Below are 26,480 nucleotides of genomic sequence, written 5' to 3' on the forward strand. Positions count from 1 at the left end.
ATCCTGCCTGTGGCTAGGGCTGTCCTACTGATCCTGCCTGTGGCTAGGGCTGTTCTACTGATCCTGCCTGTGGCTAGGGCTGTCTGTCTGTCTTCAGACCCTTAAAAGCCTCTGCTTAGGCCTTTGATTCAGGTAGTTTTTTTCAACTAATTATTTACTAAAATTTTTCTAGTACACTTTCCAAAATGTAAGTTGTCTGCTACATTTCTTACTCTTTAGTAATTATTTAGTTCCTTTTCCCAAAGTATTATGTCCTTCAGTCTGGTACCTTATTTAGGATTTTCTGTAGCGGTTACATTGTTAAACAGGTCTAAAAAGATGAGGAAGGGTTTGTTTGAATGTTTTGCGTTCACCTGTTCTCCTCAGCACGAAAGGTCATTTCTGTTTACAATCTAAGTTCAAGAAAAGACTTAAAGACTGCAACTCTCGGGAAGTGGGAAGTGTGGTACTGGGTTGCTGCTGAGATACTATGACATGCTGCATTTTATTTAGAAGGTCAAGACTGTTTTGTGTGTGTGTGTGTGTGTGTGTGTGTGTATGTGTGGCACTGAGGACTTAACTCAAGTGCCCTTTGCATGCAAGGCAAGTGCTCTCCCACTGAATGAACACCCCCGTTCTGTGTGTGTTGGTTTTCCAGCACTTGAGTGGAAGTCCTCACTTCCATTTCAGTGAGGTAGAGTCCCTGGCTAGACAGGACGTTAGTCAAGCCCGTCACTCTTGATTTCACCTGCCAAGGTGTACCCTTGAGAAATTATGCTATCTAACAGATCTGGTATAAGAGGTTTATTGGGAGTAGGGAGAGAGAGGCTGACTGGCAGGGAAACATAGAGAGGAAAAGGGAGAGAGAGATACAGGAGAGAATGCAGAGGGATCAGAGAGAAACATAGGAGACAACAGAGAATGGGGGGGAAGGAGAGACAGAGAGAAAGATCTGTGGTAGCTAGGTCCCTGAGAGGAAGCCAGGGGGATTGCCTGGACACTAACAGTTCTATTTTTTTCTGGTCCATTTTTATAGTTGACTCAATTTTGTTTCACTATATAATAGCCTTGTTGAGCCTGGAATTCACTGTATAGACCAGGATGGCCTCATACTCAGAGATCCTCTTGTGTATCGCCCCTACCATTTACAATTCAACTTCTTTATTATTTTTTGTTGGATATTTTACTTACTTACATTTCATATGTTATCCTTTTTCCTGGTTTCCCCTCAGCAAGCCCCCTATCCTATCCTCCCTCCCCCTGCTTCTATGAGGATGCATCTCCACTACCCAGCCACTCCCGCCTTACGGCCCTAGCATATACTGGGGCATTGAGCCTTCACAGGACCAAGGGCCTCCCCTCCCACTATGCCTGACAAGGCCATCCTCTGCTACATTTGCAGCTGGAGCCATGAGTCCCTCCATGTGTACTTTTTAGTTGGTGGTTTAGTCCCTGGGAGCTCTGGGGGATCTGGTTGGTTGATATTGTCGTTCTTCCTATGGGGTTGCAAACCCCTTCAGCTTCTTCAGTCCTTCCCCTAACTCCTCCATTGGGGTCCCCACTCTCAGGGGCAAGCGTTTGCCCCTGTATTGGTCAGGCACTAGCAGAGCCTCTCAGGAGACAGCTATATCAGGCTTCTGTCAGCAAGCACTTCTTGGCATCAGCAATAGTGTCTGGGTTTGGTGTCTGCATATGGGATGGATCCCCAGCTAGGGCAGTCTCTGGATGGCCTTTCCTTCAGTCTCTGCTCCATTCTTTGTCCCCGTATTTCCTTACAGGAGCAATTCTGGGTTAAAAGTTTGGAGATGAGTGGGTGGCTCCATCCCTCAACGGGAGGCTGTGCCTAACATCTGGATATGGTCGCTTCAGGTTCTCCCTCCCCTTTGTTGGGTATTTCAGCTAATGTCATCCCTGTTGGGTCCTGGGAGCCTCTTGCTTTCTTCGCATCTGGAACTTTCTGGTGGCTACCCACCAGTTCCCTATCCCCCATTGCTACACACTCTGTACAATTTCATGACTCTCTGTACATCACCCCTGTCTCCTCCCATACCTGATCCTGCCCCCCTTTTCCTTCCCCTTCCTCTCTTCTTCCCAAGTTCCTCCTACCCTCTACCTCCCGTGATTATTTTGTTCCCCCTTCTAAGTAGGACTGAAGCATCCACACTTTGGTCTTCCTTCTTCTAGAGCTTCATATGGTCTGTGAGTTATGTCGTGGGTATTCCGAGCTTTTTGCTTAATATTTACTTATCAGTAAGTATATACCATGTGTGTTCTTTTGTGACTAGTTTACCTCACTCAGGATGATATTTTTTCGTTCCATCCATTTGCCTGCGAATTTCATGAAGTCATTGTTTTTTATTGCTGAGTAGTACTCCATTATGTAAATGTACCACATTTTTCTGAATCCATTCCTCTGTTGAAGAACATCTGGATTATTTCCAGCTTCTGGCTATTATACATAAGGCTGCTATGAACACAGTGGACCATGTGTCCTTATTACATGTTGACACATCTTCTGGGTATATGCCCAGGAGTGATATAGCTGGTCCTCCGGTAGTACTATGTCCAATTTTCTGAGGAACCCCCAAACTGATTTCCAGAGTGGTTGTACTAGCTTGCAATCCCACCAACAATGGAGGAGTGTTCTTCTNTCTCCACATCCTCACCAGTATCTGCTGTCACCTGAGTTTTTGATCTTAGCCATTCTGGTTTGAGGTGAGTCTCAGGGTCATTTTGATTTGCATTTCCCTGATTACTAAGGAACTATACAAAGAATTAACAAAACCAGAGGCTGGTTCTTTGAGAAAATCAACAAGATAGATAAACTCTTAGTCAGACTAACCAGAGCGCACAGAGACAGTATCCAAATTAACAATGTCAGAAATGAAAAGGGAGAAATAACAACAGAAACTGAGGGAAATTCAGAAAATCATCAGATCCTACTACAAAAGCCTACACTCAAAAAAAAAAAAAAAACTGGAAAATCTGGGTGAAATGGTTAATTTTCTAGACAGATACCAGGTAGCAAAATTAAATCAGGGTCAGATAAACTATCTAAACAGTCTCATAACCTTAAAGAAATACAGTTATTAAAAGTCTCCTAACCAAAAAAAGCCCAGGGCCAGATGGTTTTAGTGCAGAATTCTATCAGACCTTCAAAGACGACTTAATACCCATACTCTTCAAATAATTCCACAAAATAGAAACAGAAGGAACACTACCCAATTCATTCTATGAAGCTACAGTTATGCTTATTCCTAAACCACACAAAGANCCAACAAAGAAAGAGAACTTCAGCCCAATTTCCATTATGAATACCCATGCAAAAATAATAAGATTCTCACCAACCAAATCCAAGAACACGTCAAAATGATCATTCACTACGATCAAGTGGGCTTCATCCCAGGGATGCAGGGATGGCTCAATATATGGAAATCCATCAACGTATTCCACTATATAAACAAAGGAAAAAAAAAAAACACACGATCTTCTCATTAGATGCTGAAAAAGCATTTGACAAGATTCAACACCTATTCATGTTAAAAAGTCTTGGAAAGATCAGGAATTCAAGGCCCCTACCTAAACATAATAAAAGCAATATACAGCAACCCAGTAGCCAACATCAAACTAAATGGAGAGAAACTCAAACCAATCCCACTAAAATCAGGGACTAGACAAGGCTGCCTACTCTCTCCCTATCTATTCAATATAGTACTGGAAGTTCTAGCCAGAGCAATCCGACAACAAAAGGAGATCAAAGGGATACAAATTGAAAAGGAAGAAGTCAAAATATCACTACTTGCAGATGATATGATAGTAACAGTCTCATAACCCTAAAGAAATACAGTTATTAAAAGTCTCCTAACCAAAAAAAGCCCAGGGCCAGATGGTTTTAGTGCAGAATTCTATCAGACCTTCAAAGACGACTTAATACCCATACTCTTCAAATAAAAGTGACCCCAAAAATTCCACCAGAGAACTCCTGCAGCTTATAAACTGCTTCAGCAAAGTGGCCAGATATAAAATTAACTCAAACAAATCCGTAGCCTTCCTCTACTCAAAGGATAAACGGGCTAAGAAAGAAGGGAAAGGACACCCTTCACAATAGTCAGAAATAACATAAAATATCTTGGTGTGACTCTAACCAAGCTAGTGAAGGATCTGTATGATAAGAACTTCAAGTCTTTGAAGAAAGAAATTGAAGAAGAAGGTCTCAAAAGATGGAAAGATCTCCCATGCTCATGGATTGGGATTAATTAGTAAAAATGGCCATCTTCCTCAAAGCAGTCTGCAGATTCAATGCAATTCCCATCAAAATTCCAACTCAATTCTTCATAGAGTTAGAACGATTTGCAAATTAATTTGGAATAACAAAAAACTCATGATAGCAACAACTATTCTCGTCAATAAAAGAACTTCTGGGGTTATCACCATTCCTTACCTCAAGCTGTACTAAAACAGTAGTGTGAAAAACTGAATGGTATTGGTACAGAGAGAGGCAGGTAGACCAATATAGAATTGAATATCCAGAAATGAACCCACACACCTATGGTCACTTGATGTTTGACAAGCTAAAATCTTCCAGTGGAAAAAAGACAGCATTTTCAACAAATGGTGCTGGTTCAACTGTTGGTCAGCATGTCAAAAAATGCAAATTGATCTTCTCTTATCTCCTTGTACAAAGCTCAAGTCCAAGTGGATCAAGGACCTCCACATAAAACCAGAGACACTGAATCTAATAGAGAAGGTGGGGAAGAGCCTTGAACACATGGGCACAGGGGGGAATTTCCTGAATAGGACACCAAGTGCTTATGCTCTAAGATCAACAGTTCCATCTCTTAAAGGATGTGCTGGCCATTTGGTTTTGCACGCCAGTGTGGGGTGAAATAAGAGTTCTGTAGATTCCAGTTCAATTAATAGCTCCAGGCACCGTAGCAGTTCACACTTCCTTACCCAAGGAAAGTTTAAAGGGCACCAAAACCTACCATCATTACCGATGATGAAAGAGAAAAGATACAGTATTGTGGAGTTTTGAATGTGAATAAGACGTGGAAGGAGACAAACACATTTTTGTGAACAAAAGAATTTTCTGGACTGAATGCTACTTTAGAACATAATTCATAATCGGTGCTGTAAAAAGCAGCATTCTAAATTTCTAAAAAAATTTAGAATGATCCCATCTAATTAAAAAATTTTTACACAACGTATCAATGAACTCAGTCTACACTAATTGTAATAATTAGTTTGAGAAAATTGTGCCCAAACACAACATTGTATCACTGAACAGCAGTGAAAAACATGTCTTCTCATATTTTTCAACCCTCTCCAGCTCTTGTTCATTTTATAAATGAAACTATATACCCAAATCTATCGAGATGCCCTCAAAAACATGTAAAAAAAAAAAGCAAAATAAACTATACAAATGAAAACTGCCCTGAAGGCTGAGTATGAGAGTCCCAATTTGGTATGCTGCAATCCAAACTATCCCATGGCTTCTGATGGTATTGAAGCCTCAGCGAGGCCTGCGAAAGGCCCTAGCCCCATGACTTTGCAAGAAACAGAACCCAGGGCAAGCTTCCCATACGTCACTCCCAACACTTTCAGAAAGCCTGTAGCTTGCAGCCACTGCCTGCACGCGCGGGGTTGTTGACCCGGAAGCAATTCAGGAAGTGGGTGGTGTTGGCTGTCAGTTCCGGTGCATCGGTGCATCGCAGTTGCATTCATTTGCTGCTTGCCAGTCGTCGCTTTCGGATTTGGGCAATCGGAGCTGGTGTAGCTGATCCAGAGCACCACCATGGCTGAAGAGGAATTAGGGAACAGCCAGAGGCAGGTAAGGTCCCAGCAGGGGTCATCCTTTCCCCGCCTTTTCATTGGATTCTTTTTGTTGATTTTGAGACAGTGCCTCTACTTATCTGTGGTTATCCTGGGGGGGGGGGGGTCACTGTTTCGGGCTGCCTTTGGATTCAGCTCTGCCTGCTCCCTCAGATGTGCTCGTATTAAAGACATGGGGTTCCAAATTAATCTCCATTTTATATTAATTATAAACTAAATTCTTAAGTGGTTTGAAATGGTTATCAAAAGGAAAAAAAGCTACTGTTCCCAAGTTAAAAATAACGAAAGAATCTAAAACAAAGATCCACTAAGAATTTATCAGAATATGATGATATGGCGTGGGGCTGACTGATGTTTAAGATGCGTTCTGTCTTGTGTGTGTTTGGGCACATGCATCGTGAATGCGCTGCATAGTTTTGCTCTCATAAGTGTGTGTTTGTGTTTGGGCACGCAAAAGGGTGTGTGTTCATGGATGAGGTGCATATTTTCGCTCGCACAAGTGTGTGTGCGCGTGTGTTCGCTTCACGTGGGTGTGGCCCTTTTTTTTTTTTTTTTTTTTTTTTTTTTGCATCAAGCAGGCTGCCTCAGGGCGTTTTCTCATCCTGCAAGGCTGCCGCTCAGCAGCGTTGTCACACAAGCAAACTGGGTCTGGTCGCAGCATCACATGAACAGGCCCAGTTCTGTCGCAGCACTAGCTTTGCCGCAGCACTAGCTTCTTTGCCTCATTGTCCCATGAGCAAGGCAGGCCATTCGGCTAGTCTTAGCTTGGCTGTGATGTTGCATGAGCAAGCCCAGCTAGGCCGCAGCATCACAAGAGCAGGCCCAGTTCTGTCGCAGCAGCACTAGCTTTGCCGCATTGTCACATGAGCAGGCCCGGCCCACTTGGCTTGGCTCGGGTATGGCTTGGCTGCTGCGTCACTTGACTAGGCTGCTCACTTGTTAGCAAGCCCGACTAGGCTGCTGCGTCACACGAGCAGGCTCGCACTAGCTTTGCCGCATTGTCACATGAACAGTCCTGGTCCCCCTCCCCCCACTCGGCTTGGTTCGGCAGCTGCGTCACTCGGCTGCTCGGCTGCTGCATTGTCACATGTTAGCCCGACTAGGCTGCTGCGTCACACGAGCAGGCTCGCACTAGCTTTGCCGCATTGTCACATGAGCTGGCCCAGCCCACTCGGCACGGCTTGGCTGTTGCGTCCCTGGGTTTGGCCGTGTTATCACTGAGCAAGCCCCGCTCGGCTGCTCTTTACAGGAGCAGGCTCGCGCACTAGCTTTGTCTCATTGTCACATAAACAGGCCCGGCCGACTCAGCTTGGCTCGGCTGCTGAGTCACTCGGCTCTGCCGAGTTGTCACGTGTGCAATCCCTGCTCTGCTGCTCAGTTCTGTCGCAGCAGCACTAGCTTTGCCGCATTGTCACACGAGCAGGCTCGGCTCGGCTCGGCTCGGCTCGGCTAGGCTAGGTTGAGTTGTCACATGAACAAGCCCTGCTTGGCTGCTGCGTCACACGAGCAGGCTTGGCTCGGCTCAGCTCGGCTGAGTTGTCACATGAGCAAGCCCTGCTCGGCTGCTGTGTCACACGAGCAGGCTCAGCTCAGCTCGGCTCAACTCGGCTCAGCTCGGCTCGGCTCGGCTGCTGCGTCACACGAGTAGGCTCGGCTCGGCTCGGCTCGGCTCGGCTCGGCTCGGCTCGGCTCGGCTCGGCTCGGCTGAGTTGTCACATGAGCAAGCCCTACTCGGCTGCTGCGTCACACGAGCAGGCTCAGCTCGGCTGAGTTGTCACATGAGCAAGCCCTACTCCGCTGCTGCATCACACCAGCAGACTTGGCTCGGCTGGGCTCGGCTGAGTTATCACAGAAGCAAGCCCTGCTCGGCTGGGCTCAGCTCCGCATTGTGACTTGTGCAGGCCAATGAGACCAAGCTTTGGCAGACAGGGTGGGAAGGTTGTGGGCGTGGCACACATGGGCACACAAGCATACCTTGAGTGTGTGTCGAGCTGCTTGCATGGGCGCTTCTAGAGCAATCACTCCTAAGACTCATTTTTGTTTTTTTCGGATTGACTATGTTAATTGTTAATTCTATAAAAGATAGCATGAACAGGTTGAATGTTTATTTGTCGACTTTTAAAATCAACTTTCAGAGTGAAGAAATCGAAGCAATGGCAGCCATTTATGGTGAGGAGTGGTGTGTCATTGATGAGAATGCCAAAATATTTTGTATTAGAGTCACTGACTTCATGGATGATCCCAAATGGACACTTTGTTTACAGGTAATTTTTTTTTTTTTACATTTTTTCTGCAGCTACTTTCCAGACATTAGAACTTAATATATTAAAATTGATTTCATTGTCTATTTATGATTATTCCAGTATGAATTGGTTTTTGGGTTGCCTTTGTTGATATTGTTATGATTATGCAAACATGGGTACTTGATTAGTTGCAGATCACCCTCAAATCATGCTTTTGTTGATGGTTGCAATCTTTCTTGCCATAATTCTTCTAATATTAAATATGTTAATGTTTTGTTTACAGGCTTGAGTCACCTCTTTTTGTTACTCTAAACAATAAAAGAAAGTTTAGACGTGGAAAGGTGGGGAAATTAAGATGAGGAAATTATGACTGAAAATTCCTTCATAGAGCAGATACTTGTTTCTTAATTGAGATTCAGTTGTGCTAAGAATAAATAAGATACATGAAAAGATTAGTTGTGGCATATTCCATGACTGGTATATTTTCAAATAAAGGATGCTAAGTTGTGAAAATTACAGAATACTTCATAATATTGATTTTTTTCAAAAGTTTATTCATTTTACTTGTTTTCGTTGGTTTACCTTTGTTTTTCAAGATAGAGTTTCTCTGATCTAATCTTGGCTGTCCTTGAATTTAGCAATCCACCTGCCCTTTCCTCTCAAGGTCTGGGATTAAAGGTGTGTACCAACCAGCACCTCAACCCTGGCCTCATAATACTGATTTTTTAAAAGAGATGTGTGTTTTGCAGAGTATCTTTAATGGTATTTCATAGGACATTTTAAGTATTCAGAAAAGTATTTGTAAAATGAAAGATAGTATCAACATTCACTGGCGTCAGGAGATAGGGCTCCTGTACCCATTTCTTTTTCATCTTTGGTTTTCTTCATCTGAACTTACATACTTTTATAGCTTCTTTTCATAGACTTAGCTTCCAAAAACATAACAGCTTCTCTAAAGGCATATTTTTTGTAGAACTATAAATATGGAGGGGATTTTTCACCTGATAATAAATAAAATAATAGTTTGTATTTTGTCTAGATAAGTTAGAAACTTGTTCATTGCCTGGCTTTATAAATGTAGTTACTTTTCAGCTGTAATCAGATTTATTTGAAAACTTCTTTGTAGGTGATGTTACCAAGTGAGTACCCGGATACAGCACCGCCTTCCTATCAGTTGAAGTAAGCTTTGTTTTCTCATATATATATATATATATATATATATATATATATATATATATATATATTGGTGTGTGTGTGTGTGTGTGTGTGTATTTATGTATGTGAGTACACTGTTGCTCTCTAAAGACACACCAGCAGAGGGCATTAGATGCCACCACAGATGGTTGTGAGCCACCATGTGGTTGCTGAGAATTGCACTCAGGATGTTTGGAAGAGCAGTCAGTGCTCATAATTGTTGATCCATTTCTCCATCCCATTCGTTTATATTTTTATAAAAATATTTTACTGTCAAAGATAATCTTCTATTTAGTCCATGTGTTTATAGAAAATTCTTTGTTTAAAATGAATATAGAAATTAAAAGCATCTTTTACATTGGTGTAGAGCATTTTACAGAATGATGAAAAACACACTAATGAATATTTGAAATATATACCTAATTCTTGAATAATCTTCTTTACTGTGTTTTATTCAATCTTAGTGCTCCTTGGCTGAAAGGGCAAGAACGTGCAGACTTATCAAACAGCCTTGAGGAGATATATGTGTAAGTGACAGGGAACTTTTCACAAATGTTTTCCTAGTGGTTTTGCTCTGAGATTTTCTTGACATATGCTTGTCTTTTCCCTGGGCCTTTTGTTAGGCTTTTTCATTAACAAAAACGTTCACTTTAAGCAACCTTATATGTGCAATTGATAGAAAAATATGGTAATATTTAAGGTTAGACAATACTTACTTGGCTTCTGAAGACAAATTTAGAAATCCTGTTCTTGTGTATTCTCATAGAATATCAAGGGTAAAATGACAATGGAAGAATTTCAACCATGATTATTTGTTAAACCATCAATACTTTGATGGTTCTCTTGTACTAACCTAAAAGACCCAAGATCCTACAGAGGCACTGTTTTCCATCCATCCATCAATCCATCCATCCATCCATCCATCATCCATCCATTCAACACTATATGGTAGGCAGTGTAGTAGATCCTAGATACTAGAGATTATCCCTTTCTCTAGCCTTTAGACTTTTCCAGTGTGAAAGCGGAAGGCATTACAGCACTGTAAAAGTGAATACAGCTCTGTCAGCAAAGCCAGACAGTTTGATGGTAATTAACTTTAAAAGCTTTATTCTAATCTGGCTTGCTTGACTAAGAGTTGAGTTAATTAGCTCACACTAATTTCGGTGAGAGACCAGGGCATAGTAATGGTGACATGAAATGGGACGGTAAGAGACAGACCAACATGGCAGGGAAAAGACCTGGAAAGTTGGACAGGAGGATCTGAGTTCTGCAGGCACTGGCTTAACCATGAGAGCTGTTGGAGGCTCAAGTTTGAGTAGTGGGATAAAAAGCGAGCCTGCTTCTCTGTGGACATAGACTGGAAAGTAACAAGAACTGATGACTGAAACTTGTTGGGAAGCCGATATGTCAAGAGAAAATATGATTGATTTGGATTTATGAAATATATGATTTATTAAACCAAGTAGTATTCTGGATCATCAGTTTGTTTTTTCTGAATCCAGGAATTAGTAAGCATTCTATTATATGTTCTAGGTGTCCACCCTGTTTGGTACTATGAGAGTGCCCCCTTTATGCCCCAGGGATCAAGGCCAGGTTTCTTTTACTCCCAAAATATTTAATTAGAAAATGGTAAGTCATCCTGGAATCCTTATCACTTGTCCTTCCTAAAAGACCTTTCTTGGGTCCCTACTTAGTGACTGTGTTATCCTCAATACACAATTATTTCTTTAATCACTTAAATGTTTTGGATACCCGTTTTAACATTACTGGCCATTCCAACATTGTATTTCCGACATGCTTCTTTGTATAATCCAATTACTTTTACTTACCAACTTGTATTCACCACTTGCTTACAATTATGTATATATACATTATTTGTGTATACATGTGTGCAATTGTATGTATATACATGTATGAATATCTACAATCATATGTATAATTGTATAATGCATAAAATTACATAGCTGGTGGTCACTTTCAGCTCATCTTTTTTTTTTTTTTTTTTAAATCTTTCCATGCTTGTTTCCATCATGTTAGCACACTTTGCGCCTGCCCAAGGCAGTGCCATGACTGCAGTGGCCTCTTACCTACCTGTACATGAGTCCAGAGCCCTGTGCACTAAGGAAGGCTTCTCACAGGCAAAACTTGCCTCTTCTCCCTCATACAGAGGCTTTGTTTTAAACAGTTTGCTCTAAAGATAAGAGAGAGGCCATCATGCTTCCGTTATTGAAAGTGCTTGCATAGCAATTACAGTCTAATGACAGTGTTTTCATATTGATAAATAGCAATGTGAATGGATTTTTTTTTTTAGAGTTTTAATGATTTTATATCCTAGTCATGGGCATTAAGTGAAAAATATTACTAACCTTAAAATATCAAATATAAATCTGTCAATATAGTTTTTGATATTTATATTTTCATAATATAGTACTGTTGAATTGTGTATATCTAGTATTTAAATGGTAAATTTAATATTTGTTTATTATATAAGAAGATAAACTATGGTCAGTGGGCACTTAGGTAAGAAAGCATGAATCTTCTGGAAAACGTTTTTTTATATTCTATATACTTTTTTTTGCTAGGAATTTGAGATTTAAAAATAAAGATGAAGAGCTAGGTGTGATGTTATACACCTTTGACCCAGCACTTGGAAGGCAGAGGTGTATAATAAAGCTTTGTGCGCTCAAGGTTAGTCCAGTCTACATATCAAGGATTACATAGTAAGACTGCCTCAAATCAAATGAAGATGGAGCAGTCCAGGATCTAGTTCAGTGTGAGCACTCTTGCCTTGAGTGGGCGGGTACTGGGTTTAATCTCCAGCTATACGCACAGACATACACATCAAGATGAATGAGGTACTAAGTTTGGTCACCAGCAACACATACATCTGCATACATATAGCACGACGCACACAGGAACACACACATATACACGGTGCACCCACACAACCTTGACTGTGTACTTATAAAATATTAGTAGCCTGTCGAAAGCTTAGTTAGGCTGCATTAAGGCTGTTTTGGTCAGGCTTCCGGAATCAGCTTTTGAATAGTATGACTTTCTTGGGTTTATTTTTATCACAGTAAAATAAGGATAGTATCTTTGTGAGGATTAAATGACATCGTATAATTTACTTTATTTAGCACACAGTAGTAGTTTGTTAGCTTTGAGCCATTCAAATAAAACTCTTGAGGTGTGACATGCAGAGAAAAGGTTTATTTCAGGTTATAGTTTGGGAGACCCCCCACGTATCACCGATCAGCCCTGTTGCTTCGAACCTGTACTGAGTCACCTTGTCATGAAGTTTGCGAAACAAACTCCTGGGATCCAGAGAGCATAAACAAGCAGGAAGATGCAGCTCGTGTCAGTTAATTACTTCTGATTCTATAAAGCCTTTCATTAGAGCAGTGAATGGCAAAAGTTTGAAGACCAGGTTTTTGTTTTTTAATGAGTCATACTAAATCCTAGTTGATAATTAAAATATAGAAATAGATTCTTATTGCAAGAGAAAGCAAATATGTTGGGATGATCTTTGGATTTCAAAGGGAGCTCGTGAGTGCTGACTGACTGACTAGTCAGCATTTTGGTACTTCTTGTATACAGTGGTTGTTCAGGAAGAGTTAGTTTCACTAATGTGATAGTGGCATGAAGAGAGTAGGACATAGAACGCTATAAAGCTCTGATTTTGTTCAGGAGATGATTACTAACACTGTGAATGGGCAGTGTTTTACTCTACCATAGCCCCAGGACCTCAGGCAGTCATGTATACTGGAGGCTAGAGAGGCTGGGCTCCCATGCATTCAGGTCATTGAGTCTTGCTTTTCTTCTAAGCAAGAAGATTCACCAAGAACAGACAAACCTTTAGCAGTATATGCATTTGGAGTCCATACAAATCTATCTCATAGACTATTAAGTGCCCTTATCATTAGCTGTTTGGTAGGGGAGCAAAATGCAGTTGCTTTGAACTTTGAACTTCAGTTCTTAGATTTTATTGCAGCTTGAGCCTTCTTAATTGCTAGCAAAACTGTTGGACAAGCTAACTACTCTCTGTAAATTTGTTTTCTCATCTCTATAGTGGGGACATCATAATGACATTGTTGAAATGTGGGGATCAGTTGTGCTGGTGTATATAATGTCTTTGGGACTCAGTATATATTTAATACATTTGGATCTTGAGTGGATATTGTTTAAAAGAAATTCTGTCTTTAAAAACCTTTCCTATTAACTTCTGTGCTAAAAGGAACACAGTTATAACCAATGCTAGGAGTTATAACCAATATGATGGGTGGGTTTGAGGGTTAAAGGCAAGGAACAAGGCACTGCTTTGACATAGTTTGGGCACTTTTCTGCCTTTTCTTTTTTAAAGATTTATTTATTTTATATATGTAAGTACACTGCCACTCTCTTCAGAGACACCAACCAGTTCATTGGATTCCGTTACAGATGGTTGTGTGCCTCTGTAGTGTGTAATCTGTGGTTGTTGGGAATTGAACTCACGACCTCTGGAAGAGCAGTCAGAGCTCTTTTTTTTTTTTTTTTTCTTTTTTTTTTTTTTTAAGATTCATTTATTTATTATATGTAAATACACTGTAGCTGTCCTCAGACATCCCAGAAGAGGGAGTCAGATCTTGTTAAGGGTGGTTGTGAGCCACCATGTGGTTGCTGGGATTTGAACTCTGTATCTTTGGATGAGCAGTCGGGTGCTCTTACCCACTGAGCCATCTCACCAGCCCGCAGTCAGAGCTCTTAATTGCTGAGCCATCTCTTCAGTACTGTTTGGGCGTTTCTTTAAATATACATCAAAGCTAAGATAACACTACTCTAAAAATGAGATACTTGGTCTTTATTTTATTGGTGTGCTATCATTTAACTCATAACATGTTCTTTAGCTTAGTGATTTGAGATGAGTTTAATTACCAGAGGCAGCCAAACATTATTTAAAACCAAAATGAATCAAATATCAAGCAGACTAAATTTGTTAAAAAAATTTCTTTATGGATATAAAACTGTTGAGCTACGTATCTTTTAGATCTCTTTAACTAAATTCTTCCAAATGTCCTGATTACAGTCTATATATGTATATGCCTTGTTGTAGGATTTGTGGTGAAACAAGTAGATTGGATTGTTTAAAAAGTGGAGCAGAAATAGTGGTGATTGGACACAGATCTGAAGCACCCATGGATAGAAACAAGTCATGTCTACACCTGTCTTAGTTGTAGCTCATAATTAGACATTTTCTTTCTCTTCTTTGGATGCAATTGTTCATCTAAAGTTTTAAGTAAGGTGTATTAAATTTTGAGCCATTTTAGAGTCTTTAATTAATGTTGGTATACAAAATGTATATTAGTCACACATAAGTGTTGGTAAATTTTATCTATTATTTGGAAAAGTCATGATTGGGTCTTATTATAAAATAGTGACTTAGGATTTAAATGTAAATGAATTTCTTGAATTTGAGTTGTTATATTTCTTAAATAATGATTTTTGCCCCTGATTTTGTTTAGACACAACATGGGTGAATGTATTCTTTACCAGTGGGTCGAGAAGATAAGAGATGCTCTGATTCAGAAATCTCAGATAACCGAGCCAGGTAAGAGTGAATGGTAACGCTTTGTGTTCTTTTAATTTGGAGTACTTACATTTTCATGTAGATAATATCATTGAAATTACACACGAACACCTGTGTTCTGGTTTGTGAAAGAACCTTTTGTTCTTTCTTTTTTTCTTTTTTAGGGGGGTTGCTTGTTTGTTTTTGTTTCTGACACAGGGTTGCTCTGTATAGCCCTGGCCTAGAACTCACTCTGTAGATCAGGCTGGTCTCAAACTCCGAGATCTGCCTGCTTCTGCCTCTTGAGTGCCGGGCATGTGCCACCATGCCCAGCAAGGTTTATAGAGTCTATATCATAAAAATAAGTTTCTCTTGAAAGTTCACTTACTCATGTAGCTATAGTGATTTCTTTCTATAAGGTTTCTCTGTGGATTATATTCTTAGAATGTAGAATTTTGTGTGGAAATAACTGGAATCTAAAACATGTTCTGTTATTAAGGTATTATGAACTTTATAGAATTCCCCATGAATTGGATATATAAATTAGATATTAGTCTTAAACAAATCTAGTGTTCATCAGAAAAGAGCTCTTGATAAGTATTTTGGTTTATTTTAGGATGACTTTAAAATAGACTTTTAAATTGAGATGTAATTCATAAACCATAGTTCCCCTTCTAAGTAAGGATAGACCTTCACTTAGAAGTTTAAAGATGACAGCATTATCAGCCTCTTCCTGAGCTGCTGAGATAGGACAGCGCAGGGCTTCCGGTCCCCTTACTTCCCTTGCTGGACTTGTCACTCACTGCAAGGCCTTTGAGAAAGAGCCCTGTTGCCATTTAGCCTGGGGGTGTTTCTAAATTGCTTTTTAACGTCACCACTGAAAAAATTATTTTCAGTTTTTGGGGAAAGAATTCTAAAAGAGCCTGTAGGTTATAGCACTTTTAGCTAAGGATTGTTTACAGAGAAGTGACTATTTTGGACAGTGAACGTTGATGGCAGTACATGTGTTTTCAGATGACTTTTACCATTTTCCATAGAAGCAAGTGTTCTTACTGCTTCAGTTACAAATCAAAGCAGCAGTGACATAAGTCACTAATATCGGCAGCATTTTAAAGTGTTTTCTTTGACTTTTGGATCCATGTTGTAATTTTACAGCATGCAGAGCATGCATTAGAAAGGCTCTAGAAATTCTCCAAAAACAAAGTTAATGTTGATAGCTTGTCTTGTAGAGTTGAGTAGCTGTAGAAATTGAGAATGTACCAATAGAATCCTTCAGCTCTGGAGAAAAATTGGACTCACTTCAGCAGGGATGCACCACCTCCCTCCTAACTTCCACTCTTTAGACTTTTGAAGTTGTGTTGAAAATTACTTTAAAGCTTTGGCTTAGAAATTTTGTTTGGATCTTTTTCTTTAAAATTGTTTTTGGTCTAGAGATGTAGGTTCGTAGCAGGAGATGTACCTAGCATTACAAAGCCTTGGGTTTGACCCCAGCACTACCAATACAAACAATCCGTCAACACAAAGGATGTATACATAGTTTATATATGTATACACATGCATGCATATGTATGTATAAATGTGTATATACATACATATGAAAATCCTGTACCCATCATGTTGTATTCTAATTTTTTTAAGTAAAAAAAAACCCAAAACTTTGTTGAAGAAATAAGTAGGGGAAGAATTAGTGATCAGGGTATAGAATGAGAATTTTCTTCTCCAGGGTATCTGATTCTTAACTCACAGCGATCCTTATGTCCTTCTTTCATTTATTTCTTAGAAATCTTTTGTAAGAAAAAATCATGATTCCTTCTGTTGAAGAATGGTGTGTAGAGATTAAGACCCAATTCTTTTGGGTTTTTTGTTCTTTTGTTTTGTTTTGTTTTTAGAGACAGAAAACTCATCTCACTGTATGGCCTGGAACTAGCTTTGTGGACTAGGCTGGGACTCAGCAAGCTCTTCCTGCCTTTTTCTGTCTCCCTAATGCTAGAATTCCAGTGATTTTTGTAGGTGTAATTTCCTATTTGCTTCGAGGATCAATCCTAATGTCTCATTTTCACATAGACCCAGATGTCAAGAAGAAAACTGAAGAGGTTGAGGTTGAGTCCGAAGAAGACCCTATTCTGGAACACCCGCCGGAAAATCCAGTTAAAACATTGGACCTTAAAATCAGTGAAGAAACTCCACCAGGTATCGTGTTCCCAACTAGTTTCTCCTGAGGAGACGAGGGTGCTGATGTTCTTGGGAGGCCTAGAGACTCAGTAAACGCATGCATGCATGCACGCACGCAAGGAAATTTGGAGGCGTTTGTTTTTTGGTTTTCGAAGCCAGGGTTTCTCTGTGTAGCCCTGGCTATCCTGGAACTCACTCTGTAGACCAGGCTGCCCTCAAATTCAGAGAAGTGCCTGCCTCTGCCTCTCAGGTGCTCAGATGAGAGGCTGCTGGGATTACAGGGGTGCATGCACAGCTGCTGCCACCACAAACAGCTCCCTAGTGTTTTTAAATTTGTTGAAAAGGTAGAATAACGGGATCATTGCACTTTTTATACACTAATGACTGGCTATAGTATTAATGCGTTTAATTGTATTATGTAAAGTGGGAACAATTTTATCGGAAGACATTATGTATTATAGCTACACAATATAAAGTCAGATTTCCCACTCCAGAGGTTGGCCTGTGTGGAGAAACAATAAGCTGTGGTGTCCGCATCTGTCAGTCGTTGGTCTGCGTAGACCTTTTACCCCCCCAAAAACTAGATACTGAGCCAACTTAAACTCCTCAGAGTTCGGGTTTGTGTTCTGACTGTAGTACTTCACCTGGCAATGGTAGGTGGAGATCATTTATTTTTCTCTTACATATATTACCTATATGAACATTTTACTAAAAGTTTAATTTTGGCAGGGAGTCACTTGTGCTGTTTGCTTAGATTTGCCATATAATTTTATTTATATCACAGTTCTTTTCCTTTATTGCTAATTTTCTTTTTAAAAAAAATGCTTTGACTTTATAGAAAATGAAGAATTGCCTCCGGTTGCTCATGGCGTTCCTATTACTGACCGAAGGAGCACTTTTCAGGCTCATGTGGCCCCTGTCGTCTGCCCTGAACAGGTGCGTGACCGTCTCCTCACCCTGAACCCAGAGCACTAGTGCTAGTAGTAGTAGTCCTAGAAGGCACAGTCCCTCTGTGGTAAAGTTTCACATCATTGGTTTCCAGACTCCTAGCTTCCTGTCAGCAGGAGAGATTTGCTTGTTTCTGCTTCCAAAGCTGGCTGCAAACTTTATTTTTTATTTATTTATTTATTTTTGAAGATTAAACTAGTTCATGTGCACACTACAGACCTGGGGTTAAAGCTTATTCTCCAAAGGATTTTGAAGAAAAGAATGATTATTCTACTGAATAATGAAGCCAACTCCGTTCAACTGTCCCATGATGAGGGGGCATGTGGCCAGATGTGCCAAGTCCAGTCTTCATGTGGATTCTTTTTCTCTGTTGTTTGTATTAGACCTTATTCTTACCAGCAGATGTAAATGGCAACTCATTCTTTAAAAGCTCTGTTTGTAGGTCCTTGTCACTCCTAAGTCTTTCCAGCAGGATCTGTCATCATTTCTGTGATCTAGCAGAAAGTAATCTATATTGATGTACGAGGTGGTTCCAATTGTACACATATAGTATAACGTCAAGTGCAGTTGTTCACCACTTCCTCTGCCGTGGTTCTTCACAAACTCCACCCTCTTCTTCTCGTGTAGGAATTCAGACCCTGACCCTAACATATCTAGGCTAGTGGTCCACACCCAGCCCTCTAAGCAACTCTGAAGCCTTGGTTGTGAGGAGTAGAGTTCTTTTTATAAATAAGGACTGGACTCTCAGGTGCTGAGAGAGGAAGTTTTCTCCTACCTCGACAGTGCTGAGGGCACCGCTTTGCCTTTCAGCTGTCTGACCTTTCCTTCTAAACTCTCATTCTATTCATGACTTTTGCTCCCACTCCTCCAGGGTCGTCCTTAGCCACTGTCCTGAATTTGTCTGTCCTGGTTCCTCTTTCTGTTCTTGATCATATTTAGTCATGCTATTCATCCAATCCTCCTCTTCCCTGCTTTGGCCCTGAGTGAGTGTCTTCTTCATGTCTCTTCCTTTCTCGATGCAGAAAAACTGCCACTTAACAAGAGCTGCCTCAACTGGGAAGCCCACCTAATTCCTAAAGGCAGTTGTGATTTCACAACATCTGGACTATGCCATTGCTGCACCCCTGTCCTAGAGTGTGTCCATTCAGGAAATGTGAGAGCTCCTAAAGGCAGTTGTGATTTCACAACATATGGGCTATGCCATTGCTGTACCCCTGTCCTAGAGTGTGTCCATTCAGGAAATGTGAGAGCTCCTAAAGGCAGTTGTGATTTCACAACATGTGGACTATGCCATTGCTGTACCCCTGTCCTAGAGTGTGTCCATTCAGGAAATGTGAGAGCTAAGTTTCTGGAAATGCTTGCATTTACATGAAAAGTTCTCTATCTGGGGAACACATTTTCATATACGGTGCCTTAGACATAGTGACTATGTCTGTGGGTAACTAGTGCTCAGCAGTACCATGTCTGTCCTGGTTATGTCCAGTTCAGTGCTTAATAAATTCATTAAGTAACTGTTCTGCTATACATTTATATTAAATTGCTTTAATTCTACTTTTCTAGCATTTCCAGAGAAAATAAAAGGCATATTTGTTTATTTCTGTTACTGCTGTTTTGAAGGTGAAACTGGTTCTTGCTAAGCTGTACGAGAATAAGAAGATTGCCAGTGCCACCCACAACATCTATGCCTACAGGTAAGTGACGAGGTTTTACAATATGCAATTTACAAGCAGTTGTTGGGAAGTTATGCAGGACTTTGAGATATAGCTGCTCTTTTACAACAGTAGACCTGTGAAGTATTTGGAAACTGCAGAAAGACAAGTAGCTGGAGGAACACTGCGTTTTTACTAGACACAGTCACAGTTGCTGGGCGCGCTTGTCTACTAGATACAGTCACAGTTGCTGGGAGCGCTTGTCTACTAGACACAGTCACAGTTGCTNACAGTCACAGTTGCTGGGAGCGCTTGTCTACTAGACACAGTCACAGTTGCTGGGCGTGCTTGTCTACTAGACACAGTCACTATTGGTGGGTGTGGTTGTCTACTAGATATGGTCACGGTTGGGGTGTGGTTGTCTTTTCTGTGAGAAGTTTACTCTTTTCAAATACTTTATCTTATGTCTAGTTTTTTAATTTAATAGAATTTAGTTTAATAGAATTTATTTTGCTACATTTATTTGATAAAAGCTGTTTTAATGTCCTATAATGTTAGCTAAGGTTCCACACTGCTTTATTTAGCCCTTTTTTAATTGTAGCTTTGCAAATTTTCACTGCATTTTTTGAATATGAGTTAGATTATTTCTGCAAGGTAGATTCAGTTGCTTCTTCTTTGTGTGTGCACATGCATATGTGTGTGTGTGTGCGCGTGTGCACATAGGCAAGCGTGAGCTTTCTTGTATGGTGCCCAGAGGTCAGTGTTGGATGTTGTCCTCTGTGGCTCGGTTGTTTCTTGAGACAAGGTCTCTGACTGAACCTGAGCCGGTGTTTGGGCTGCACTGACTAGTACGCTGCCTTTGCCATCGGTGCGGGGTTACAGACAACACATCGCCATGGCCAGCTTTGTGCACGGGTGTTTGGGGCTCAGACTTAGGTCCTCCTGCTCCTGCAGAAACCACTTCCTCCTGGACTGTGCCCTTAGCTCCGCCCCTTTTTAAATAAGGAGATACAGAGAGAATTAAAAGAATGGAAAATGGTATAGAAGGAGTATCAAAAGTATTAACTTGATACATATTTCAGATTTTTTTCAAAGGTTGTTTTTAATTGTGTACAGCAATTCCTACTCCCGTGAGTAGTGAGTTAAGAGTGCTATTACAGCATGCCTTGGGGGCAGGAGTTCAAATGTTTGCTGATTTGCAAGTGAAGACATAAAGAACATTTTAAAATACACAAAATAGTAAGATTTAGAAATGTAGTTTAGACCCCAAATGAAACAATATAGATATAGGCACTTGGTATAAATTTAAAATTTAATGGAATGTTTATCAAATCTAGATTAGCCAAATATCAAATTCAAAAGACGCAGTTTGCATAAGGAATTTTTCTCTATTAGTAGATTCATATCTTAAAAAAAAGAAGTTATTTGTGTGTATGAGTGTGTGCCCTCCTGAACATTATCTGGATAGAAATTTAAAGTAATCCTTTTTTTCTATCTGTCTGATTTTATTTATTTGTTCATACATCCATTTATTTATTTTAGATAGGGTCTCATGTAACCTAGGCTGGCCTCAATCTTGCTTTCTTGGACATTCCACTCCTCCTCCCTCTGCCCCCCATGTGTCAGGATCACAGTCACATACCACTATTTCCCACAGCATGTTGAAATCTTGGTAGCTGAATTAAATGAGAGGAAATTGTGAACCATTCACACGTGTCCTTCATCCCCCTCAGTGCCCTTAGCGTCTCACTGTGTCGCGGGCTCTTAGAAGACTGTAGTGTGGTACCTCGCAGGTAGCTCTTACAGCTTTCTCTTGTACGGCGCCTGGCGCAGTTTGTTCCCAGTTGACGACTGTCACTGTCTACTCTGTATTACCTCAGAGCTTTCAGGCTAACAGAAGGGAATTGCATGGTAAATACCTCCTCTTACAAAGGTACCTCTCTGGGTCCCGGTGTCCCTGTCCACAGCAATGCCTCAAGACAGAGTTCAAGAAGGATTTTAAAGACAGATAGGCAAATTTTGGAAGTGATCATATTGATGACATTCAATAATTGAGGACTAACATTTACTTATTTTGTTTTTCGAGATAGGGTTTCTCCTTAGCCCTGGCTGGCCTGTTCTGTAGAGCAGCCTGGGCTTGAACTCCGAGATTCACCTGCCTCTGCTGCCCAAGCTCTGGGATTAGCGTGTGCCACCATCACCCAGCGAGGACTAACATTTATTATGTAATATATATGTTGTTATATTTTGATGTTTCAAAGTATAACCCTTTATATGTGTTTCCAGGATATTCTGTGAGGATAAACAGACCTTCTTGCAGGACTGTGAAGATGATGGAGAAACAGCTGCTGGGGGCCGCCTTCTTCACCTCATGGAGGTGAGTGTAGAGTTAAACTCTTGACGTTTGTACCTGACTATATCTCAGCAAACCCAAGCTCCACTTAGGAGGAAGTAAGAGTTTGAATGATGTAGGACCCGGTCCTGAGCATTGGTTGAGGAGATGTCTTCTTCATCCCTGGACACAGGTAAGGGTACGGACGGTTCATCCCAGACGCTGTGCCTTCCGGGAAATCACACAGGGTTGTGTGCTGTGACAGTGCAGCTCTGGAAAACTGCCTTTTCTTTCCCTGCCAAGGGCTTCCCCGTCTTCTTTCCATCTTTGTGAAACTCTCTGTCAGTTGGATGGTGAAATATGGGTTATATTCATAATAATTCATTGTTAAGAATTAAATTGATTGTCTGAGCTACTTTCTTGACTTCTTCCAGAGTTTATGTACCTTTAACAGCCTTCCATTTAGTTTTCTTAAGCAATATTCTCTTCCTTTTTAGAAATAGTTTTTCTTCTTTCAGAAAGTCACTTATTTTTATGTGTATGGATGTTTGTGTGCACTATGTCAGTGTACCATGTGCATGCAGAGCCATAGAGGCCAGAGAGGACGGTGGCTTCCCTGGCACTGGGTTCCAGGTGGTTGAACCTCTATGTGTTTGCTGGGCCTCTCTCTACAAGGCTGTAAGTGCTCTAATGAGTGAGCTATTTCTCCAGCTCCTGGACTTAATTTTCAGGTTTTTACCTGTGTTCTATTTCTGTTTTTCTTATAAATCTTGTTCAGTTTTTTACAGACATAGTGGCTTCTAAATTTTGTCTGCATATATTAATTTGAGTTCCTTTATTCAACTGTTCCCAGCCCTGAGTTTCTCTAGGCCCATTTTAGTTTGTTTATCTTGTCTGGTTTTTTCATCCTGCTGGGTCTGATCATTGATTATCTATTAATTTTAAGAGAGGGCTGTTCTTTTCTTAGAAAGTTACTATGTTTTCTTCTCCTTCTGGGTGTAGAGTTTGCTTTCTAAGTAGGCCTTGCTCTTACAGGAACTTGTTTTGTATAGGCAACAAGCCTAAACTTGGCAGGCTTATGTTAGAGGCAGCAGTGGACAGGTCACAGCTGCTGCTTGTGAAGCCCTCTTCTCCTTAGTTACTTGTTCAGAAACAGGGTATTTTGTGTGTCTGTCTTTGGTTTTTTGCTTACTGCCTAAACTTAGCTTTCTGGCAAGAGTCAGTAAGAGCGGGAACCCTCCCTTCATAGTTTGCTCTCTTGACAGGTGGTTCTAAAGTTGAGAGTTTGAGGGCACTAGAACACTGCATTGACTTAGCAAGTTCTCTTTGTCCTAACATTTCATCCTTCTTAAAACTGTCTGTTTGTATGTCTACTTATGCTTCTAAAAACAACAGATTTTGAATGTGAAGAATGTCATGGTGGTAGTATCCCGCTGGTATGGAGGGATCCTGCTGGGACCTGATCGTTTCAAACACATCAACAACTGTGCCAGGAACATTCTGGTGGAGAAGAACTTCACGAATACCCCTGTGAGTAGCTGACGAGGCAGTGATCTGGTGCTCTCGCTAAGACTGCAGAAAGGCACTTGAGAGGGCGGCAGTGGGAGGATGCAGTAGTGAAGTGTGCACTAGGAAGCTGCGGACAGGGGCTTCAGTCACACAGTGGCACAGTGTGAGTTTACAGGTCTATAGGGTTTCTATTAGAAAAGCAAGCTGAGGCCCACAGAGACGTGAGCTGGGTACATGGGTACATGGTCTGGAGGCTCCAGTAGAGGCCTGACCTTCCATTAGTACTGGAGTATCTGTTTCCCCTGCATATCTGTAGATGTGTTCTTTATATTTTGGGGGTATTTTTTTTTGCTTATGATTTACATATGTTAATAACTATTTATTTAGGTTTTTTGAATTACTTGGGAGAATGGGGAGAAATGAAATAGTAATTGAGATTTTTTTCAAGCATAAATATTCTAGATGAAATGTTTCTCTTGACTAGCCTTGACCGTCATGAAGTATTATAGTACACTATGTCAGAGTGTCTTCAGGCCCAGCACTGATATTTGGAAGCACATAGGCTTCACAGTGTAGACCATCTGTGGAACTGCTCTGGTGTCTTGTGCATGACTGTGGAGGTGCTTCATTGAATGGTTTCTCTTCCAGGACGAGTCAACTAAGAGCTTGGGAAAAAAGAAAGTGAAGAAAGACAAGAAGAAGAATGATCATTAATACTTGAACCTGTGTGAAAGGTTAATTTCCCAGCCACTGTGTACATGTTCCCAGTGGTCATGGAGTACATTAAGATAGCACACTGACAGCTCAAGTCAGCCAGTTCATCATGGTTCCACCAGCATTGTGTTTCCTCCTCTGGTTCCACCATGTGCCAGAACTAGAGAATCTAGAACATATTCACATGTGTTTCACATTTATTTGGGAGAACAGCTGTGAGCTTATTTACCATTTCATATAATACTAGGAAGTGACACATGCACAGAGTTGTTCCTGAGCTAAATGTCAGTTTCAGTATTGTCATGTGCCTTTGTCAGGCGGGGAAGACATGTGTCTCCAGAGGAATAGAAAGGCCACATGTCTTGCGATAGAAATCGCCATGCTGTTGAACGAGCATTGCTTTCACAGCTCCCGATCGCTTTCAGTGTGGGAGCGCATTGAAGACGGAGGTCTCCGGGAGTCTTTCTCTTGTGATTTCACAAGTTAGTCACGCTTCCTTCCATAGTATTCATCATGGAGTGCTAGTTTACGTGAAAACCCACGAGTATTCATCTGTGATCATGTGCCACAGTGATAGTTTACATATTTGCTACCCCAAGTGTTACTCCTCAGTTTTGTTGCAAATTGGTGATTGTGAAGTTTCAAAAAGCTACAATATTTTAGTTGTTGCCTTCTGTTGTTTGATTCCTGTAGTGACACACAGTGACCATTCAGTCTCAGAAGTCCTTCCGTCCCTTAAATGTCTTGAGGTAACATTCCAGTGTCTCTGAACGACCTGGAAGCACTTCCTTGTGCCCTTCCCTGTGCTCTGGTCAACTCACTTGCAGAAGGAGATAGAGGCAGCAGGACACCACAGGAGCAGGCTGCCAGCTGCACCAGTTTGATACACACTTGCCATTTGAACTCTGGCCAGAATTTTTTTTTTTAATTCTGTGATTTTTTTTTTTCTTTTGAGGAGAGATAGAGGGACAAATCTTTTGATTAGATTAAAAAAAAAAAACTCCCTCCAAAACTTTTTGTCTAATCTCCTTTTTTAAACAAGTGTTTTATTTATTTTTTTACTTGCATATTACTTGTAAGAAAAAACACAAAAATTCCCTTTGATGTGTATAAGCTGTACCCTGTTATCTTTCAGAAATAATGCCAACAATTACTAAATTGATCAACTGATGACAGACTAGTTTGATTCCCCTCCCAAGGAAGGGTAAGATGTGAGGAGGCAGCTTTGGGAGAATGCTGGGGCATAGAAAGCGTCTGAAGTTGTACAGATGTTTTTCTCTTAATTTGTAAGCTTGAAAGATCCACATCCTCACTTGGTACTTTAAATAGGAATCCAGTAGCCAGCTTTACACTAGAGTGGGTTCTGAGACAGAAGTCTTATTTTCAACATTATTTAATGTTGTAAATTATCAAGAATTATAGGATGACCTATATGTGTGTATTTGGAACACTTACCTCTGTTTCCATGAAATGCTAAGTATATCCTATGTATTAATTGTTACAGAACTTAGACAGTATTTGCTAAAGATAATGATATAATCTTGACATTTCAGACCTGTGAAAAGAGATTAAAAACACTAAGAATTTTATGCTGCAGAAAAAAGGAGTTAATTTTCCTAGCACACTGGATTAGAATTTCCTGGTGTTTTGTCTAAAGTGTATTAGTGTTTACAGAAGAAAAGACAATTTTTTATATCTCTGACCTCATTTTCCTTCACTTAAAAATGTTATGTTTTCCTCATTTTACAAGATTACTAACCACATTTTGTGGGTTGAGATCCTTAACCTTCTTCACTGCAGGTGGGAGGGGAGATCCCAGTTCTTCAGTTCTAACTCCTGAAATCACATATTTCACACCATCAATGCAAAATAATGATAGCATATTTTTCTCTATTGAAGTAGAAAAAATCATATGTAGAGAATTTTCTAGTTCTCCAAATTATAACTTTTCAAGCCAGGCGTGTGCTGTGGCCTTCTATATTTTATTAGTTGACATGTTCTCCACATGCCAGTTTATATGAGCAAATCGCATCCACGTAGATGGGCAGAGCAGAAGCTGCTAGTGAGGTGTCTGTGTCAGAGACAGGCTGTTGGAAGGAAGCACTAATACAGGACAGATAAAGCAGATACTGTTTACAGGGCAGGTGAGTGATACTGTAATCTCATCCAGTCCACTAAAGAGATGACCATAAATGGTGTATACAGTTTTTATTTTTTATTATGCATGATTTTGTATATATGGCTATTTTTCTTTCCGTAAAAATGGTATTAAACCGTATATACTGTTTTGTATCCTACATATTTCATATAGAGGTATATTGTAAACATTTTCCCATATCAATAAATATTCTTCTATGGCTTAA

The 26,480-nt window shown here is 40.5% G+C and overlaps 1 protein-coding gene across 1 annotated transcript; it reads left to right on the top strand.

Moving 5' to 3' along the window:
* Nucleotides 1-4,760: 4,760 nt before the first annotated feature.
* On the top strand, nt 4,761-26,480 carry Impact (impact RWD domain protein). The gene is made up of 11 exons (XM_021214630.2): nt 4,761-5,809; nt 7,947-8,075; nt 9,181-9,233; nt 9,713-9,775; nt 14,750-14,835; nt 16,858-16,983; nt 17,804-17,901; nt 19,531-19,604; nt 21,849-21,939; nt 23,290-23,424; nt 24,052-26,480. The coding sequence occupies exons 1-11, from the start codon at nt 5,774-5,776 to the stop codon at nt 24,115-24,117; spliced, it is 957 nt and encodes a 318-aa protein (XP_021070289.1). The 5' UTR covers nt 4,761-5,773; the 3' UTR covers nt 24,118-26,480.

Source organism: Mus pahari, chromosome 15, assembly GCF_900095145.1.
Source record: "Mus pahari chromosome 15, PAHARI_EIJ_v1.1, whole genome shotgun sequence".
NCBI classification, from domain to species: domain Eukaryota; kingdom Metazoa; phylum Chordata; class Mammalia; order Rodentia; family Muridae; genus Mus; species Mus pahari.

Coding starts and splice junctions, on each gene's coding strand:
- Impact (XM_021214630.2), top strand. CDS start 5,774: ATGGCTGAAGAGGAATTAGGGAACAGCCAGAGGCAG. Junction 8,076..9,180: donor AATGGACACTTTGTTTACAG/GTAATTTTTTTT, acceptor ACTTCTTTGTAG/GTGATGTTACCAAGTGAGTA. Junction 16,984..17,803: donor CAGTGAAGAAACTCCACCAG/GTATCGTGTTCC, acceptor TTGACTTTATAG/AAAATGAAGAATTGCCTCCG.